The 19,398-nt window shown below is 41.1% G+C and overlaps 1 protein-coding gene across 2 annotated transcripts; it reads right to left on the reverse strand.

Annotated features, from left to right (window-relative positions):
• Positions 1 to 34: 34 nt before the first annotated feature.
• On the reverse strand, positions 35 to 13,804 carry LOC309692343 (adipocyte plasma membrane-associated protein). Of its 2 annotated transcripts, XR_014272283.1 has the most exons (10): positions 13,699 to 13,804; positions 7,777 to 7,866; positions 7,238 to 7,359; positions 7,048 to 7,149; positions 6,293 to 6,445; positions 6,099 to 6,214; positions 4,510 to 4,670; positions 4,173 to 4,368; positions 1,502 to 2,468; positions 35 to 1,377 (listed from the first exon to the last, which is right to left on the reverse strand). XR_014272283.1 is itself a non-coding variant. In XM_082510710.1 (9 exons), the coding sequence occupies exons 2-9, from the start codon at positions 7,863 to 7,865 to the stop codon at positions 2,259 to 2,261; spliced, it is 1,149 nt and encodes a 382-aa protein (XP_082366836.1). In that variant the 5' UTR covers position 7,866; positions 13,699 to 13,804; the 3' UTR covers positions 35 to 2,258. The 2 variants fall into 2 exon arrangements, 1 of the variants encoding a protein (XP_082366836.1); XM_082510710.1 differs by having other exon boundaries at positions 35 to 2,468.
• Between the last annotated feature and the right edge of the window lie 5,594 nt (positions 13,805 to 19,398).

Below are 19,398 nucleotides of genomic sequence, written 5' to 3' on the forward strand. Positions count from 1 at the left end.
AAAAAAATTTGAATCCAAGGACAGAGTCACAATGGAATGTTAAATAATGTAAAAGTTTTATTTAAAAGACTAACTTTTCAACATGATATTAACAGTAAACCTCCAAGTTTAAGACAGTCCAAAATTCACATTTATTAGGTTCATTTCAAATTCTGTAGAAAGAAAAGTTAGCGAAATTTGACAATCCAGGCCCGCGTCTCAGCAGTAATGGTGAACCAAACCTAATGGATTTAACCCAAGAACAGTAACACTATCACCCAATTTTACCCAATATACCCGACAAAAAATACTTCCCATCAAAATATATTAAAGTACAACAATATATGGCAAATTGAAGTACTCTTCTTTTACTACCCCCTATAAGTCTCATAAAAAGAAAAAAAAAAAGGTATGCGGGGACCCTGTACCCCAGCGGTCCCCAACCCCCGGGTCTCAGACCGGTACCGGTCCGTGAGTCGTTTGGTACCAGGCCGCGAGAGCTGAGGCTCAGGTGTGAAATGTATGGTTTTCAGGGTTTTTATCGGTTTTCAGCGTGTTCTTTGGTCCATACATACCTGGGACATGTAAGCCGGGGACAGTTCAAGTTCAAATTTGTATTCGCCATATGCAGTGGCAGGTTGCCCTGCAGTGGAATGAACCCGCCCCCCGACCTTACACACACAACACAGACATCACATGGGGATACAAGTCAGAGAACGGTTGCATTACAGAAAAACCACTGAAATGGACACTACAATGGGAAAAGTACAAGAAGAAAAAAGAGACCTCTACTCATGCTGGGCTACAGGAGGACAGCATGAGAACAGGAAACAAAAAAAAAAACCTCCTCTGCACAGAAAAGCACATAAATGTCCACAGTACAACATTATAGAGCACGTGACCAGCAACAGGGTTGGGTAGGGGATAAGGAGTAATCCCAGGCAACACAGCAGCCATCCTGCCACTGCGCCGACTCTCCAGCGCGGGCCCAGACCCGCCTCGTGTTCCCAGGAGGCAACAAGCATCGAAGGCATTAGAAGGGGAAGGGAAATGTGTGAGTGCTTATCAGTGTAAGTGTATGTGTGTGCGTGTCCATAGTTCAGCTGAGACAGTGTCCTTCACCCTATCAGGCTAAGTAAACAGTCTGCTAGCCAACCCAGGTGGCCTTGCATGGGATGGGAAGAATTGTCATCACACAGTTGTTATCAGGGAGTTTTTGTTCGGCTCCAGCCTTGGGCCCGTGCAGCTGGCGCCGTGGTGTCCGCATGTTGATGTTGTTGATTTTTCTTTTATGCGAGCAGCTCAGGAGAATTTTAAAGCTGTTCTTTAACACTCCGACACTGGTCTCTCAATCTCCCGTTGGAGAGCCGCGAGCCTCCCCATGATGGTATCAAACTTCTGTTCCGTGAAAAGAAACAAAAACATTTAATTTTTTGATCAGCTGACGATAAAAGTTTTTGTTTACCAAATGAATTCTCTTGGAAATTGCCACCTATTTAATAACTGGATGGGTGAAAATCACCTGAAATTAGTGTTCTAGGGTTAACGAGTGATGATATTAAAGTCAGTGATGGTTGGAAAGCCACCAGGTGTCTCTACAGTTGTGTTCCAGTTTTTCTCCTGCAGTGCAAAAACAACTCGTAAGCTATTTACGTGAGGATATATTTATCCCCTGTTCATCGCAGGTTTCTAATCTGATTTCACATCTAGAAAAAGACACTTTCTCTGCTTTTGATTGTTGAGTAAAAAGAGGTTTACTTTAATCTGCTCAGTAATCCCATTCCCCAACTACATCGTTTCTAACCTACAGTGGTCAGATATGAACATAAGTCAAACATAAGTTTGATCATTTAATCACATTTTATTTATATAACACCAAATAAGAACAACAGTTGCCTCAAGGTACTTTATATTGCAAGGTAAACACCCTAAAATATTTGCAAGAAAACCACAATCAGATAGCCCCTATGAGCAAGTACTTGGCAACAGTGGGAAGGATAAACTCACTTTTAACAGGGAGTGTAATTATTATTATTTCTTTAAACTGAGCAGTATTTCAGGGATTCATCCGTAGCCCTGTGTTTTTTGGACACTACGTGTCTTTAGAGGAAAAGATTCGACATTCATTATTTTTAGGGGTGGATTCACTGTGTCTTAAAATGTCTTCAGGTTATCATATTTTCTTAGTTTACTGCTCTGGAAACACTAGTGGTTGTCCTAATGTGAATGTGAAGAACCCTGCATCCACATAAAACGAAAAGAGTCTTTATATGTCATCATTAGCTATCCCAGCCTTCCAAGATGGGAAGGAACGGCAGGTCGGTGCTGCCCAGGTAGGTTCTCCCTCGGTGCTGGAAGACATCGCTGATGGCCCATGTGAGGCGGCCCTCCGGGTCATGAAGCGTTCCCATGAGTTCGCCATCCAATCCCAGCTCCAGGACCAGAGCGTAGCGTGGCAGCAGAATGTTATACCAGTTCAGGGGAACCACCTGGAAACACAAACGCATTGAATGTTTACTATTAGTGCTAAAGTGTAAAATAACTTTAGCACTTAGCTCAGAATAACTCAGAATGTACAGCTAAAATCTGGTAATGTGACAGTTTCCTGCTTTACTTCATTACATATGACAGTAGACAAAGAAAACTTTAATGGAGTACTGCTATTAGCAATTTCAAGACATCAATTTGGACTCCTTTTGTGCATCTTACAGACTACAAAAATCTATGAATTTACAATAATCAACCTAATGAATTGCTAATAATAGAAGACACATGACATAAAGAATGACTTCTGAAAGAGTTCTTCAAAAGTTTTCTTGTTCACTTGAAATAAATAATAAATAATAATACTATACACATTTACAGTCTTCCACTTTTTGTTATGCCCCCCCCAATAATTTCCAGATAAAAACCAGACCCGAGGCTTACAGCTACTAACAACACAGGACACGAAATGATGATTAAGGAGAGGAGAGAAAAAAAGAAAGACATTAATACTTCCTGTTCCCTTTTTTATTAAGATCTTTGCATGGAGTGCTGTCTTTGTTTGACTTAGCTTTGCATACATGTGGAACTATAACCGGAGATGGTGTCAGGCTGCAGGGAGTGGCAGGAAACAACATTAGACAAAGACGTGTCAGTGTTTTCTTTCATTCAGACTAAAATTGAGATATGTCCACTGTGCTAAAATCGTATAAACTTAAAATAAAAGCGAGTTTTTATTTTCCTGGGAGATCAAATCGTGTCTGAACTGAACCATTTCTTTTGTTGCCATGTCTTTGATTTAATTTTCACCCTTGAAGCAGTTCACCAACAGTTCAGATGTGTGTCCTGGGATGAATTCATTCAAGTGTGTCCGTGTGTGTCGGAGCAGTGTATTTAGTGTCTGTGTGTGTCCAGCTAAAGAGGCCCTGACCCTGTCCTGTTAGATTTCACACTGTCTCATCACCATGCAGTCAGCAACAAAGCTTGACCACACTATAAATAACTGAGAATCACGGAGACCAGATGCATTATGGGAAAATAGATGAAACTACACTGCTTCTCAACAGAACCTCTGAACTTAAGCTGGGAAGCAGCTAAAACCTTTCATTATTAATTAATCTGCATTGAGCTTCTCAATACAAAAGATGTCCCAGCTACTAACAGCTTATTTGTTACTTTACAACAAAAAATAAACATTTAAGTGATTAATACTTTACTAAACTAAAATTTTCAGGTGATAGTTTAAGCTGATCTATATTTATCCCTATTAGTCAACTGACAACTTTTTTTAATAGCTTTGTTTTTATCATCGGCATTTTTGGCCGGATCTTTTAAATACTCAACTCAATCCAACATCACTAATTTCAAATTTTATTGTTGCTTTGGGGAACTGAAGTCATTTCGCAATTCCAGCCAAACAATATTTTAACTGGTTATTTGCAGAAACTACAGACTTTTTTTCTGTGTATTTACATCTTATATTGACGCCTTTATTATTAAATTTAAATAATCTTAATTTAATTGGACTGAGTTGCAGCTATCAACACAAAAACCAGGATGAAATCAGCACTTATCTGAGATCTTAAAGGCTGTTTTAAAAATAGAGCAGATCCTGTTTAGTTGCCAATAATCACACAAGTGAAGGTTTGACTCACATTTTTTTCTTATCACCCATCAGCACATTATCCTCATAATCAAAACTCACTGACCTTGGCAAGGAAGCGTTTGATCACTGGGTACGGAGCAATCATATCCAGGAAAGGTGGCATGAACTTCCGAAAGCGAGGTGTTGTTATGCCAACCAGGAATGTACCGTGGTCACTGAGGCGGATGTTGTCGGGATAACCAATCATATTGTCCATGATGACCTCCTTGGTCCCAGATTTTGGGCCTTTTAACCAAAACCTGATATACAACAAAACATTTTTCTTGATTTGAGTTTTTCTTCCTTTTGGGGGGAAAAAAGATCATTTTAAGGGAAAAGCTTAGTTTAGGCCTCCAGAAAATGAATGCAACTTTGTATAATATCCTCTAATCAATCCAAACCTCAGTATACGTCCAATGCTGGTTTCCGCCAGTAGCAGGAAGTCTTCGTCAGGTGACAGGACGATGCCGTTCGGCATGTAGAGAGAGTCCAGAAGCACAGTCACACTTCCTGACTGGGGATTGTAGGAGAGAAGACGGCCAAGGCTGTTCAGCTCGATCACCTGAAAAACAATCAGAATTGTTCAGTTTGAACGGTTTAGCACAGCTTAGCCTGATTTTGTACAGCTCTGTATTTAATGTATCCAAACGCCATTTATATAAAGCTCCAGTTTATCTCTTTAGTTTACATAAACTCATGCTGCTCATTTTATCATCGCTCTGCTTTGTTGAATCACCTAAAATACACAAAAAACTACATTTGTTTCTTTGCCTGTTTCACTTCAGTTAGCTTATTTGAACAAATCGTAGCTTATCTGAGATACATTTACTTTTATCTTCATTTATTAATTTCTTACTACTTGAAAATAAGGAAGAAACTATCTCCCTCTGCTCTCAACCAGTCATGACAGATGGCCGGCCCTCCTGAGCCTCGTTCTGCTGGACGTTACTTCCTGTTAAAAGTGAGTTTTTCCTTCCCACTGTTGCCAAGTACTTGCTCATAGGGGCCATCTGATTGTTGTGGTTTTCTTGCTTGGCTTATGAAAAACATTTAGAAAAATGGTTTTATTACATTATTTTATTACATTTAATAATAATAATAATAATAATAATAATAATAATAATAATAATAATAATAATAACTTTATTTATAAAGCGCTTTCAAACAAAGTGCTGTACAACTATTTGAAACTAAAAAGATAAAAAAGAAATAAAAGCAATACAGGTAAAAGACACAATACAAGTTAAAAACAGTAAAAATTTAAAAACTAAAAGCCATAGAATTAAGACATGTAAGATAGGGTGAACAAATGTGTCTTCAGCTTAGTTTTAAAAACCTCCACAGAGCATGCCTGCCTAATATCTTGAAGGAGGGTGTTCCACAGAAACGGGGCAAGGGCAAGATTGCACAGAGAGGGTGGATTCTGGTTGTGTTATAACTCCCTTATCCAGAGAGTGACATTTAATGACCGTAATAATGCTCACTAGAGAATCCATCAGCTCTGTCTTGAACAGTAACGGTTCCACCTTATGTTAAAAGGGTTCTCACTATCTACCACCCAAACTCCACATAAAATAAAACATGGTCATCCCTCTGGCAGTCGACTGCCACGGTGAACCAGGAAATCATATTTCTAATTTACATAATTACTGTGAGAGGTTAATCAGATTTTAAAGTGCTTCCTGAAGCCTCACCAGCAGGACTGAATGGACTCTTGTTGGTTCCTTTTTTTTGGCAAATTGGGCAGATGAACAGAGACAAAGAACTAGCTTAAGTGTCCTCTTGTGTTTTTGAGTGCTGTGGTTACTAAGCAACTCTGAAGGGGAAAAAAAACAATCCTCAATGGCGCTTGCTTGCATCAGCAGTCCTTTTTGCGATCTATTAGAAGACCAGAGCTGCTGCCCACCTTTGTTTCCAAATCTTCTTTGTGCAAATCTATAGTAAAAATTGTGTTTGGATTATTATTTTAAAGCCCAGACCTCCTTCTCACCTCCAGTTTGACGTGCCTGCGTCCCCAGCGACTGGAGGAGTCCGTGAAATAGATGATTCCAGTTTGGGAGGAAATCTCAAGCCCGTTTAAAAAGGTAAAGGGAACGCCATCAGCTCCTGAGGACAAACAGAATGACTTTACTGGTCTTAAAGGGATTCATACAGCATGTGGAGCACAACTAGCACACTCTGTACCCTCTGAATTAGCCAGGAGTAAAGTCTTTTCTCCGGTTTTGGGATCCACGCTGTGCAGCCCAAAGTAAGAGTCAGCAACAATCAGCTGACCGTGACGATCCAAACGGATGCCATGAGGGCGACCGCACACAGGTTCATAGTCTGTACTGCTCCCTGCAGACACACAACATGTGGTGCTGTGAAAACATTCAATGTTGTTCATTTTTGTGTCTTTTTGACATGCAAAAATCAACTTAATGATTTCCATTAGTCTCATATGTGCTTTTAAATACTAAAAAATAAACCTCAAATTATAAATAAAGGTTTACTGAATAATTAAATGCATCACCTTTAATATTCAGGTTTCATGTGTGCTGCAAATTACATTTTTCCCAGTGTTGTTGTAGCTAAATTCAGCGAGTCATCTGGTTTGGGTTATTTCCACTGAGGTAAATGAATCCTTGTTAACTGCCAAAGTTCATTATCATCCAATTTTCTTCTAACCAAATGAAGCACTGAGCTACTTTGACTGTCCCCTTAGACATACGAGCTCCTATTAGCCCTCTGATACTCAAAGTTAAAATTTAACTTTAAAAGTCATGTGAAGTCAGCTATTAAATGCCAGCTTTTATCTTCATACTATTTAAAAAAGATGAACTGCTGATTTGAAGGACATAATGTCACAGATTACAACAGCTACACAGTAAAGTTATCAAGACCACAAAAAGTTAGGAGGAAAGTGAGGAAGGATCAGTCATCCCTGAACAAACACCAACCGCATTCTGGTAGATTTTGTCCCATGTGAGTGATGAAGGTCAGGCTGTCGTCAGGACCGATTCTCCACAGCTTCCCGTCCACTGTGCCCGTGTACACATTACCTGAAACACACACTCCATCAATATGTAGCTTGCACGTAGATGTCTTCACACAGGAATAAGAGAGAAGGGGGAAAACAAACTCTCTCACCATGCTCATCAGCAGTGAAGGATTCCGGTCCGTGTAGTTTCCCAGTGAACAGCCTACGACCCTTCTGCAGACGGGTGTTGACAGCCAGCGGCCCTTCCAGAGCCGGAGGTGGCCCCTTCAGTCTGAGGAAACAAACCGTGGGTAACAATACAGGAAAACTGAACAGCAGCACAGAGCTAGATGAACTTTGTGTTATGAGCTATTATAATAGTTTTTGAACCTTAAATGAAAGTAAAAATGTAAATACATGGTTTTACGAAAGCTACTCTCTATATACACAGAGGCAAAAAGCATTTTTGATTGAATTAAAACATAAAAATGCAATCTGACTTTGACTGGTCTGCCCTTAAAATCTTCTCCTTATACACATCTGATCCAGTGGTTTCACTTTGCTTGTAAAACAGCAGTTTGGTTCTTGCACCCGCTTTTAAAAGGCTATTAACTGTATCTGCTGCACTTCCCACTATAACCATGTTTGCGGGCCTGAAGCGCTCCGCAGTCACGTTGGAGGGACTCCAGCTGAAAGTGTGAATACTTACACATGTGGTTTGGGGTCGATGGGAGACGGCAGCAGGTAAACTCCAACAGCTACAGCCAGGAGAGCCACTAACAGAGATCGCCTTCCCATTCTGAGCGAGACAGGAAAGAAAAAGCACTGGTTTCTACAAAATTCATGACATCATAACACAGCTGCAAACTATTTGTGGCCAAATATTTCTGCCACCCTTTGACATTTTGTTGTTTTTCACTGGTCTATTGACCACAGAGCTGAATTGTTTTAAATGTCTTTTAACTTAAAAAAAAAAAAAAAAGAAGTATCCATAAAGGGGAGACAGTTACTATGAACTTTGGATGCCTACAGATGTGAATTTCGGGGAGTTCCAGCACGATAACACGTTTTCCAGCAGTGACCTTTTAATGCCAAATCATGACTCGTGTTCTTAAAAACATTCATTCTAACACCATGAACATGATTATCTCCACCAAAAACAATGTTGTGACTTCAGTCAGCAGCTCCACACACGCTCCTCCTCCTCATCTGCTCTGACAGATTCATTAACCATGAAGGATCCAGAAAGGGGAAAAAAAAAATAGAGGTCGTCCACTATTAGAACATTTCATGCTTTCAGGCAGCTTTATGGACACAGATGAGATGTACATGATTAAAATCCCCCCATAACGAGACATTTTGCATGTGTAGATAATTTTGAGCATAAGTCAAAGTAGAAATGTTAACATCCACAAGGAGATTTAGAATTAATTCATTATTATTAATTAGTTAACTAAAAACGTTATTTGTGTAGCATTCATGCAGCTAAAATTCCATCACGATTTTTCGAGAAAATGTGTGATAATTATATTTCTGATGATGATTTCTATCCATGTTTGCAACTTACAGGAAGCTGCAGCTGCATTATAGCACAACACTATTAACACAGCATTCAATCCAGAAATGTGCATCCCCCTTTTTCGATTACAGCACATAGAAAACAAATCAAATGTTTAAACTGAGAATATTCGCTAATTTAAGAAAAAAAAAAGAGCCTATTTGGATTTTGTGGCCATGTTTCCCCCTGTGTAGATTGCTGATTCATTTTTACAAAACTGTAGTCTTAGGCTGGCACGTGGCTCTCAGTCTCAGATATTCCCGGCTTTGTCTTAATGTTGTGAGAGTTGCTCACGAATGGCCTTGCTCTATGTCATATGGGTCAGTCCTAACACAAAGTAATAAAACAGCATCACTATTAGCAAAAAAACTGTCACAGAGAATATATATATATAAAAAATACAAATACAATATTTTTTAATAAAACAATGAATGTATAAAATAATTCTGGATAAAAATAAAATAAGAAACAATAAATAGAATAAAACTACAAACTACTTACAATAAAGTAAATAAAAATAAAGTAAATCTGATTAATTGTCTTCAACCGACAGAAATCGCTACCTTATCGTGGTGGAGGGGTTTGTGTGTCCCAGGGATCCCAGGGGCTATGTTGTCTGGGGACTTTTGCCCCCTGGTAGGGTCTCCCATGGCAAATTGGTCCTGGGTGAGGGACCAGAGAAAGAGCGATTCAGAAGACCCTTATGAAAAGAATATCGAGGGAACAGTTTACCCTTCCCGGGATAGGATTACCAGGGCCCCGCCCTGGAGCCAGGCCCGGGGAGGGTGCCCGAGGGCGAGCGTCTGGTGGCCGGGCCTTAGTCCATGGGGCCCGGCCGGGCACAGCCCGAAGAGGAGACATGGGCCCATCCTCCCGCAGGCCCACCACCCGCAGGAGGCGCCATAGGGGTCGGGTGCATTGTGTGCCGGGTGGTGGCCAGGAGCGAAGGCCCTGGCGGACTGACCCCCGGCTGCCAAGACTGGCAATAGGGACATGGAATGTCACCTCTCTGGTGGGGAAGGAGCCTGAGTTAGTGCGTGAGGTTGAGAGGTACCGGCTAGATATAGTCGGGCTCACCTCTACGCATGGCTTGGGCTCTGGAACCAGTCTCCTGGAGAGGGGCTGGACTCTGTCTCAGTCTGGAGTTGCCCCTGGTGAGAGGCGGCGGGCTGGGGTGGGTATTCTAATATCCCCTCGGCTTGCTACCGGTACGTTGGGGTTTTTCCCGGTGGATGAGAGGGTTTGTTCCCTGCGCCTTAGGGTCGGGGAACGGATCCTGACTGTCATCTGCGCCGAGTGGCAGGCAGTTCGGAGTACCCAGCCTTCTTAGAGCCTTCGGACTGCCTCGAAGAGATTCTGGCAAACCGTCAGGCGTCTCAGGAGGGGGAAGCGGTGCTCTACCTGCACTGTGTATAGTGCTGGCGGAGCGCTGCTGACGTCGACTGGGAAAATTGTCAGGCGGTGGAAGGAATGCTTCAAGGACCTCCTTAATCCCACTGACACGTCTTCCGAGGAGGAAGCAGAGTCTGGGGATGAGGGGAATGACCCGTCAATTTCCGGGGGCGAGGTTACTGAGGCAGTTAAACAACTCCTTGGTGGCAGAGCCCCTGGTGTTGATGAGGTCCGCCCCGAGTTCCTGAAGGCTCTGGACGTTGTAGGGCTGTTCTGGTTGACACGCCTCTGCAATGTTGCGTGGAGATCAGGGGCAGTACCTGTGGACTGGCAGACCGGGGTGGTGGTCCCCATCTTTAAGAAGGGGGACCAGAGGGTGTGTTCCAACTACAGGGGGATCACACTCCTCAGCCTCCCTGGGAACGTCTATGCCAGGGTGCTGGAAAGGAGAGTTCGTCCGCTAGTCGAACCTCGGACACAGGAGGAACAATGCGGTTTTCGTCCTGGTCGCGGAACACTGGACCAGCTCTTTATCCTCTCGAGGATACTTGAGGGTGCATGGGAGTTTGCCCAACCAGTCTACATGTGTTTTGTGGACTTGGAGAAGGCATTCGACCGTGTCCCTCGGGGTGTCCTGTGGGAGGTGTTGCGGGAGTATGGGGTGTCTGGCCCATTGCTACGGGCCATTCGATCCCTATACAACCGTTGTAAGAGCTTGGTTCGCATTGCCGGCAATAAGTCGGACTTGTTCCCGGTGGGTGATGGGCTCCGCCAGGGCTGCCCTTTGTCTCCGGTTCTGTTCATAATTTTTATGGACAGGATTTCTAGGCGCAGCCAAGTGGCGAAGGGCTTTCGCTTTGGTGCCCTCAGAATCTCATCTCTGATTTTTGCGGATGATGTGGTTCTGTTGGCTTCATCGGGTGAGGGCCTCCAGCTCGCACTGGAACGGTTCGCAGCAGAGTGTGAAGCAGCGGGAATGAGGATCAGCACCTCCAAATCTGAGGCCATGGTTCTCAGCTGGAAAAGGGTGGAGTGCCCACTCCGGGTCGGGGATGAGTTCCTGCCCCAAGTGGAGGAGTTCAAGTATCTCAGGGTCTTGTTCGCAAGTGATGGGAGAAGGGAGCCAGAGATTGACAGACTGATTGGGGCTGCAGCTGCAGTAATGCAGACGCTGCACCGGTCTGTCGTGGTGAAGAGGGAGCTGAGTGTAAAAGGGAAGCTCTCAATTTACCGGTCGATCTACGTCCCTACCCTCACCTATTGCCACGAGCTGTGGGTAGTGACCGAAAGAACGAGATCGCGGATACAAGCGGCAGAAATGAGCTTCCTCCGAAGGGTGGCTGGCCTCTCCCTTAGAGATAGGTTGAGAAGTTCGGCCATCCGGGAGGGGCTCAGAGTAGAGCAGCTACTGCTCCACATCGAAAGGAGCCAGCTGAGGTGGTTCGGGCATCTGACAAGGATGCCCCCTGGGCGCCTCCTGGGTGAGGTGTTCCAGGCATGTCCCACCGGGAGGAGGTCCCGGGGCAGACCCAGGACACGCTGGAGAGATTATATCTCTCGGCTGGCCTGGGAACGCCTTGGTGTTCCCCCGGATAAGCTGTAGGAGGTGGCTGGGGAGAGGGAGGTCTGGGCCTCTTTGCTTAGGCTGCTGCCCCCGCGACCCGGCCTCGGATAAAGCGGATGAAGATGGATGGATGGATGGATGGATGGATGGATGGATGACAGAAATGGTTTTGTTTAAATAAACAAAACCATTTCTTCTTCAAGCTATTTCAGAAAAATGTACAACCTGGTACACAAAAGTTCACCAGTATTCAGGAAAATTGCAAAGCTTAAAACTTCCTTGGCGTCGAGCCTCCAGACACTCACTGAATGTCGCTTCCTGCTCAATATCGACTGGACAAGACGCACATATCAGCTCAAATATGAAGCACAACAAGCTGCCTTTGTTAACACATTTTATGGTTACGCTACAGGACCTGCAGTTAATGAATGCTCGGAGTGTACTTTGGCTTAGTGTTGATTACACCAAGCTCCTCTGATTCCTTTGAACATAAAGGAAACACTGTGGAGGTTTTTCTTGTTTCCTCACATCAGGTGATGTTAATCAGTCAGAAACTCAGATGTGGCATTTGAGTGTCAAGTGGAAAAAATCTGACATTTTGCAGTTGTGACAGCTTTGTAGGAATGAGAGAATTCCCAAAGAGTGAGCTCTGGGGAACAGTTATGCAACAGATTGCTGGATTTCCAGCTAACCTCCTTAAATTTAGAGGCTAAATAACAACTTGTTCTGCACATTCTCCTGCCCCATATCAATAAATAAAAAGTCAGGAGACTTTGTTAAAATGAGTTTGTTACAATTATTTCCCATTATATATATATATATATATATATATATATATATAGTTATTTCTTTTTTTCTGGTATTTGTTAGTTGGTAAAGTAACAGAATCATGTCTGAGTAGTTTACTAATTCACAAAAGGGTTTAGTCCTGATGATAAGGAGAACAGTGGTCCCTGTATGCAGCACATAAAAATTATTATTTAATCAGCTTAGCAAGGTGACTGCTGTGCTCCGGGGACAGGTTGACATGCAGAAAGCTTGAGCCAGCACAGATTCTAGATCAACATTCATCAGCCCATCTCAATCAGTAAAAACCACTGTAGAAAAACTGTATTTAAAATGCACACATAAATAAAACAAACTTTCCCCATCTTATTTTAGATATTCCTTTATTTGATAAGCTTCAATTTTTACGAGTCTGCTATTGTAAAATAAAAACTTGCCTTTAAAATAAAGTTTACGCTGACTCACCTTCTGGTACAAACTGGTATTACACAAAAGTACAGCCTGGCCCTAGTTGGACTTCTGTTGATTTCTCTTCAACACAATATATGGATGTTTTGGACACTGTTGATTGCTTTAGTTAATTCTGTAAGACTTTAAATTATTTTTAATCATATGAATTTACAGTAAGTGCTTTTAAGTGTAAAAAGGTACATTCTTTAGTTGTTCACCTAAAGAAAATATGCCTGAGTGCAAGACAGGGTCTTCTTACGCCCTTAAAAAATGCCAGATAACATAACAGCATGTTTCTGGGACCGCATGTTTGTCACCCATGTTGTATCGTTAGGTAATGAAGCATTATCTGGTTGCAACGGTGCGTTAAGGTTCAGCTTTCACCACCATGTATTACGTATTCAGACCATTTGTTCTGGCCAGTGGAAGCTCAACTGAAAACCATTACAATCAAACCTGCTACACCCGAGAAGTTTTTTTTTCTTAGTGGGTCATAAAAAAGTCTTTAACTCGCTTTCAATCTTTTAGGATAAAGCAGGTAAACGTATAGCCACAGATGTTTGACGGGAGGTTTGTAGAGCGCAAAGAGAACATTCCCACTTGCTGGTCGTGCGTGCGTTTGGTAACATGAATCACTGGGAATAAAAACCTTTTATAAGTATGTAGTCGAAGCCGAAATGTAGTCCAGAGCCTATTGAATTCGGGGTTTTTTTTCAAGTTGTTATTCTCCTAAAATAGAGCAGATTCAATTAATTTACACATTTTTAAGCGCAATCTGGCACAGGGCTCACAGAGAACGGTCACTTTAAACTCGCGTTCGGTGGATTAGTGACTGTTTTAAATGAGCGCGAGCTAAAAATGAAACGAAGTATCAAACTTACATGACTGAAGTTCTGAGCGCGCGACTCCTCCGTCTGCTGGATAAGCCTCCGTATCAAGCAGAGGCGAAGCGGTAACGTCAAGACGACCGGAATGTACAGGAGCTTATCCGGTTTGGACCATCAAAAATAAAAGCCTCATTGGCGATTGTTTTGGAACCTATTTATGTCTTTGCTTAACAGAAATCCAGTGAAAAGAATTACAAACCCCAAAATTTACCGTCAAAGATTTTAACGTCATTTAAGTTAGTATAAAATTTTGATTGAGGACATTTTTCCAAAAATGGATTGATTTACAAAATATATCACTCTTGCTCAGTTTTTATTTTGAAAGTGGTATTGACGTTACTCCCGTATTTTTCCTGACAACTTCATACAAGAGGTTGAGTTCGAAAGAGGGACTCCCACATTTATGTGAGGTTATTTGAGTTAGGGTCAAACAGAGGACGAAAGGAGGAGCTGCTGCATTGCTACTAGTGATGGGATTTCCGGCTCTTTTTAGAGAACCGGCTCTTTCTGGTAGTGATGTGCGATACTACTGATTTCCTTTCCGATCCGATACCAAGTAAAATTCAGGGTGGTATCGGCGATACTGATCCGATACCGATACTCTGTACAAAAACGTAATGTTTCATTGCATTTCATAATACAATATATAATTGTATTATGTAATTGTAATAATAACATAACCATATTGCTTCATAATGATTAGAGGACAGACAACTTGTTTTTATTGTTTAATAATGCAGAATAATCATATAGAAATAAAAAAAACTGACGTGCGCTATTTGAGCATGTTGCCTGCCTGCAGCACTAAAGGACTCTGCGAGAGACGTCTGTCTCGCCCTAGCAGCACCTGTCCCTGTCCTCCTCTTCAGTTCGCCTCAACATAAGCTTATCATATTCTGTGATGTGATTTACTCCGAGGTGTTTGACGAGGTCAGTAGTGTTGCCACAACAACGTGTCCACACAGGACTCTGTTTGCGCTCAGCCATTGTTGTGAGTGTGCGCCAGGGGCTGCGACACATTTATACAGCCGTATTCCGCATATGACTATGAAAGGCGTAAGAGGAAGTAGTTCCTTCCAAATTAGACGATCCGAATTGTATAGTTTCTTTCCACTGCGTTCATTTTAATGGAAAAACTACAAATTTACCCCAGAGTACTAAAATATCGATATTATAATATGATAATCGATTCTAGAACATAAATTGCTGGTATCGGAAGAATCGATATTTCAGTATCGATCCGCACACCACTACTTTCTGGTTGTTTTGTTGCTTTAATTAATTTATTATTACAATGATATTAAATTATGCACAAAAGGAATTACTAATGTAAAAAAAAGTGGTTTTATTTATATATGTTTATATATAAATATATACAGTGGCCCCTAGAGACAAAGCATGTACAAACTCCAAAACACATTTCTAGCGTTAACTGAAATTCCAAAACAGAGCTACCTAGATCACTTAAATTACACAATTGAAAGCATATGTGTATTGTTTGTGTATTTATACACAAGCACTCATATATATTCAAATAATTTAAAAAAATGTTCATTTACTTGTTACTACCACACACCATATCCGGTCGTTGTTACTTGCCGGCTTGTGTAGGTAGGTAACAAAAGCTCTAGGTAACAAAAGCTCAACACTGCCCCTAGCATCCTGGAGCACTTCTGTTTGGCTTTTGTACGTATTTTGGAGTTTTTACGTGCTTCTGAGTTTTTACGTGCTTCTTAGTTTGTACGCGCTTCAGGGTTCGTACATGTTTTGAAGTTTGTACGTGCTGCTTTGTCTCTAGGGGCCACCGTAAATATACTTTTTTTTATTCACTCCACATAAAATGTAATAAATAAATCATATAATACAAAAACCAACTATTCACAGTTCAACTTTTAACTATTTAAATTTTCAGCTTTTTCTTTTTAAACAAATTTAAAGTGAAACAACACAAAACACTGCAAACCACAACACAATTACATATAAATTAAACTATGAAAACAAAAAGAAGATGCATATTCTCTGTCATATGGGCCTGCATAAATAAACTTTCTCAATCCTTTATCATCTGCAACTGAAAATAGTCGTGGATGATCACTATACCTTTCTAATGTGATGTTGTTGTCCCTGGCTTTCTTTCTGTCTCTCCCTCCTGCTCTGTGAGTGTTGCTACTGTGAGTGTAACTACTGCCCCCCCCCCCCCCCCCCCCTCTGCAGTGCAAAGCACAAGGCTCGCATGCTGAGTGAAGCAGAAAAAAAAAGTGAGAGAGAGAGAGAGACCCATGGCTGGCGATAAGGAGCCGGCTCGTGTCGTTCACGTCAAAGACCCGGCTCTAAGAGCCATTTCGTTAGCGACCGACACATCACTAATTGCTGCCAGAAAGTACTCGTGACAATCTCTGAACAGTTAGAACACAGCAGATACCTCTGGTAACCACAGGTAATCATATTGGTCCAGATTAAAGATAAATAGATTATTAAACAGAGCAGTGTTGGCCGAGTCTTCTCTGTCCACGAGTAAAAAGGTACTGTTTGAAAAGGTATTTGCCCCCTACCTGATAACTTAGCTTTTGCATATCTGTCACATTTGTTCTGGATTATCCAAAAAAAAAAAAATTAAACAAAGATATCAAGAAAAATAAAATGCTATTTTTCAATCATCATTTCATTTATTAAGGGAAAAACGCTATCCAAAAAGTAATTGCCCCTTTTTGTTAAATCATGAATTAACTGTGATTAATCAAAGATTTTTGGAAAGCTAAATTCAATTTCATCATCTGATTACTACCAGACCTGTTGAATCAAGCAATCACTTAAATAGATCTTGTGAGACAAATTCAAGTACGCTAAATGATCTCAAAAAGCAACACATCACACCAAATTCTAAGGCTTTGGGACTCCAGTAAACCAAAGAGAGCCATTTTCCACAAATGGAGAAAATTTGGAACAGTGGTGAACCTTTCCAGAATGACCGGCCTTCCTAAATTACTCCAACAGCCCAGTGACGACTCATTCAGGAGGTCACAAAAGAACCCAGAACAATATTTAAAGAACTGCAGGCCTTAACCTGTCTCGGTTAAGGTCAGAGTTCATGATTCAACAATAAAACATTTTTTTTTAAAAGAGACTGGGCAAAAATGGCATCCATGGGAGAGTCCAAGGAGAAAGCCACTGCTGGCCAAAAGGAACACAAAGGCTAATCTCACATTTATCAAATAACACCTTGGGGATCCTTTCTGAAAATATTCTGTCGACTGATGAGACAAACGGAGCTTTCATTAAGCTTTGTTTAATATTAAGATTTGTTTGATGCTCTAAAACACATGTGTCAAACTCAAGGCCGGACATTTATATCTAGCCTGCGAGATCATTTTATATAGATTTATTATTATTGTTATGCATGGGCCGGCGATATGAGGCGCTAATAACACACAAACTACAGTTCCCATAATGCAGCACTGCAGCCTCCTTGCTGAACGCTAGCTAGCTGGGAACATTCCCGCATCAATCAAGTCAAACTTCTATTATTGCGAAGCTAGCCCCTCACAATGGCGAAGAGACCGGTGGGAGGCTGAATATAGGGCTTTGGAGTTGACGTCACGTTGCAGTGCATTGTGGGATCGCGGTGCCATGTCAGTAGGCCAGAAAGCAAAACAAGCGCACAATGTTGGAGTGTTGGAATTCGGACTGCCAGAACCAAAATCAGCGCAAAAGACAAAGGGCTGTATCGCGACCGATTGCGCCCAGACGCCAAGAGACGGTACTTTGAAAAAATTGCGTGCATTGGTAATGTGGACCCGTATGAAATAAGGACGTGGAGTGGGAACCCAGACGACCACTGTGACCTAGTTGTGTGGACACAGAGAGACCTTGCTGTGATACGCATCTTCCCTGATGTGGATTTCTGGGAACCGCGTTTAAAGCAAGCACAAGACTTCTTCCTTAAAGTGTGCCTTCCTGAAGTTGTTGGGAAATACTTCTCCAAACAACGTGCTGCTCTAAATAGCCTGTAATGTTTCATTTTGTGGTTCAAGATTGATGCCAGCTGTGTGTTGACATGTAAATAGTTTGCATTTCTTTTTTTTTTTCTTTCAACATTATGTTTATTAAAGTTTTACATATATACATATATAAAGTACATACACAAACAAATTTACACAATAAACGAAACACAAGGTACATTCAATGAAAGCACTTGAGTCCATGAGACCTCTGACAGATTTTAAAGAATAATTTTCAGATTGCAGCATATGGTTGTGGTCCTGTACAGGGAATAGCTAGGCTGTCCCTGTCTCACACAGTAAACCAGATAGATCTTTAGTCCCAATATACTGGATGTAGCGCCCCCAAATTTTCTGGAAAATTTCTTGTTTATCTTTTAGAGTATATGTAATTTTCTCTAATGGTAAACATAAAGATAATTCTTTGAACCTTGCATTTCATTTTTATGTACTTGCTAAGTACATGTGAACAGATCAAGAATAAAAAAACAAACAAACAAGTATACTATTCTTTTCTGTTTTATTGAAACTACTTCACACAAAGTACAATTATTTACAATGAACTACACATGCAACACAACAGCTTTATGAATACTCAACAAGAGCAAGTTTCATTTGGCCCTGGTTTGACCACCACACTGGGGCACATATTCACCAAAACACAGCAAACAAGCAAACAAGCAAGTCTTTTTGCACTTTGACATTTGTTTTACTTTTCAGATCTGAAACCTATAACTTTTATACTGTATGTGTTTTGAGTCTACGGGGACTTACTTACTTTTAGCACGTTTAGCAGTTGATATTGGCTTCTTTTTTCAGTACTGGAGCTTCCTGCTCATTGAAGACTTTTCTAAAAGGAAATGCTTAATCCAAAATGGCGTTTTAAGGGCTTGGATTAATGTCAATTTCAGCAAATATTCTTTCTTATGTTAAAAGAACATGGATCTCTGTCAGTGATAACTTCTGACTTTATAACTCAAATTTTAAGAGAGAGCTTCACTGCTAAGCTTTCATCTGTGTGGGGTTCAAATCCCTTATTCAGATTAAGATTAAGATTTTATGTGACATTACTTTGGCAAAAATTAAATTTACTTGAATAATGTGAGTATTGGAGTAAGTACTTGAGTAATTTTTGAATAACTTTAATTTTGTAATGTGCATATTTTATGAATAATGATTTTTCAATACTTTACTGAATAAGTAAGAATTAGACTTAATAATCTTTTTACTTTAAAAAGGGAAATTGTGTACAATCTTTTATTCTCCAAAATGCACATAATAAAAATGTTTTGGGGAATGTATATGCTTTTTAAAAACCAATTGCTTCTTACCTGATGCATGCTATAACTTTCAGCAAAACTGAACTAAAATTTGTTAACAAGCTTACCAAATAAGAAATGTTTTGTGAATTTTCTTTGCAGAGCGACTGGAAAGCCGGCTGTTATCAAAGCCCACATGCCCTAAAAAGGAGGGCGCGCTGGCCAGTAATGAGTTCATCACTAAGTTTAAGATAAGAGTTGATCAGAATAGAGGCGATGATGAAAGTCTGGAGCATCAGTTGGAGGCTGCCAACCTGTCTGATGAATCGTTCGAGGCCCAGACAGAAGTCAACGGACAAATATGATCACAGACATTTTAAAAACGCGAGTTGAGAGTTAAGGGGGAAAAATATTGTAATAAGTATATATTTGAATTG

This window comes from Aulonocara stuartgranti (assembly GCF_965226115.1).
Source record: "Aulonocara stuartgranti genome assembly, chromosome: 17".
Lineage (NCBI taxonomy): Eukaryota > Metazoa > Chordata > Actinopteri > Cichliformes > Cichlidae > Aulonocara > Aulonocara stuartgranti.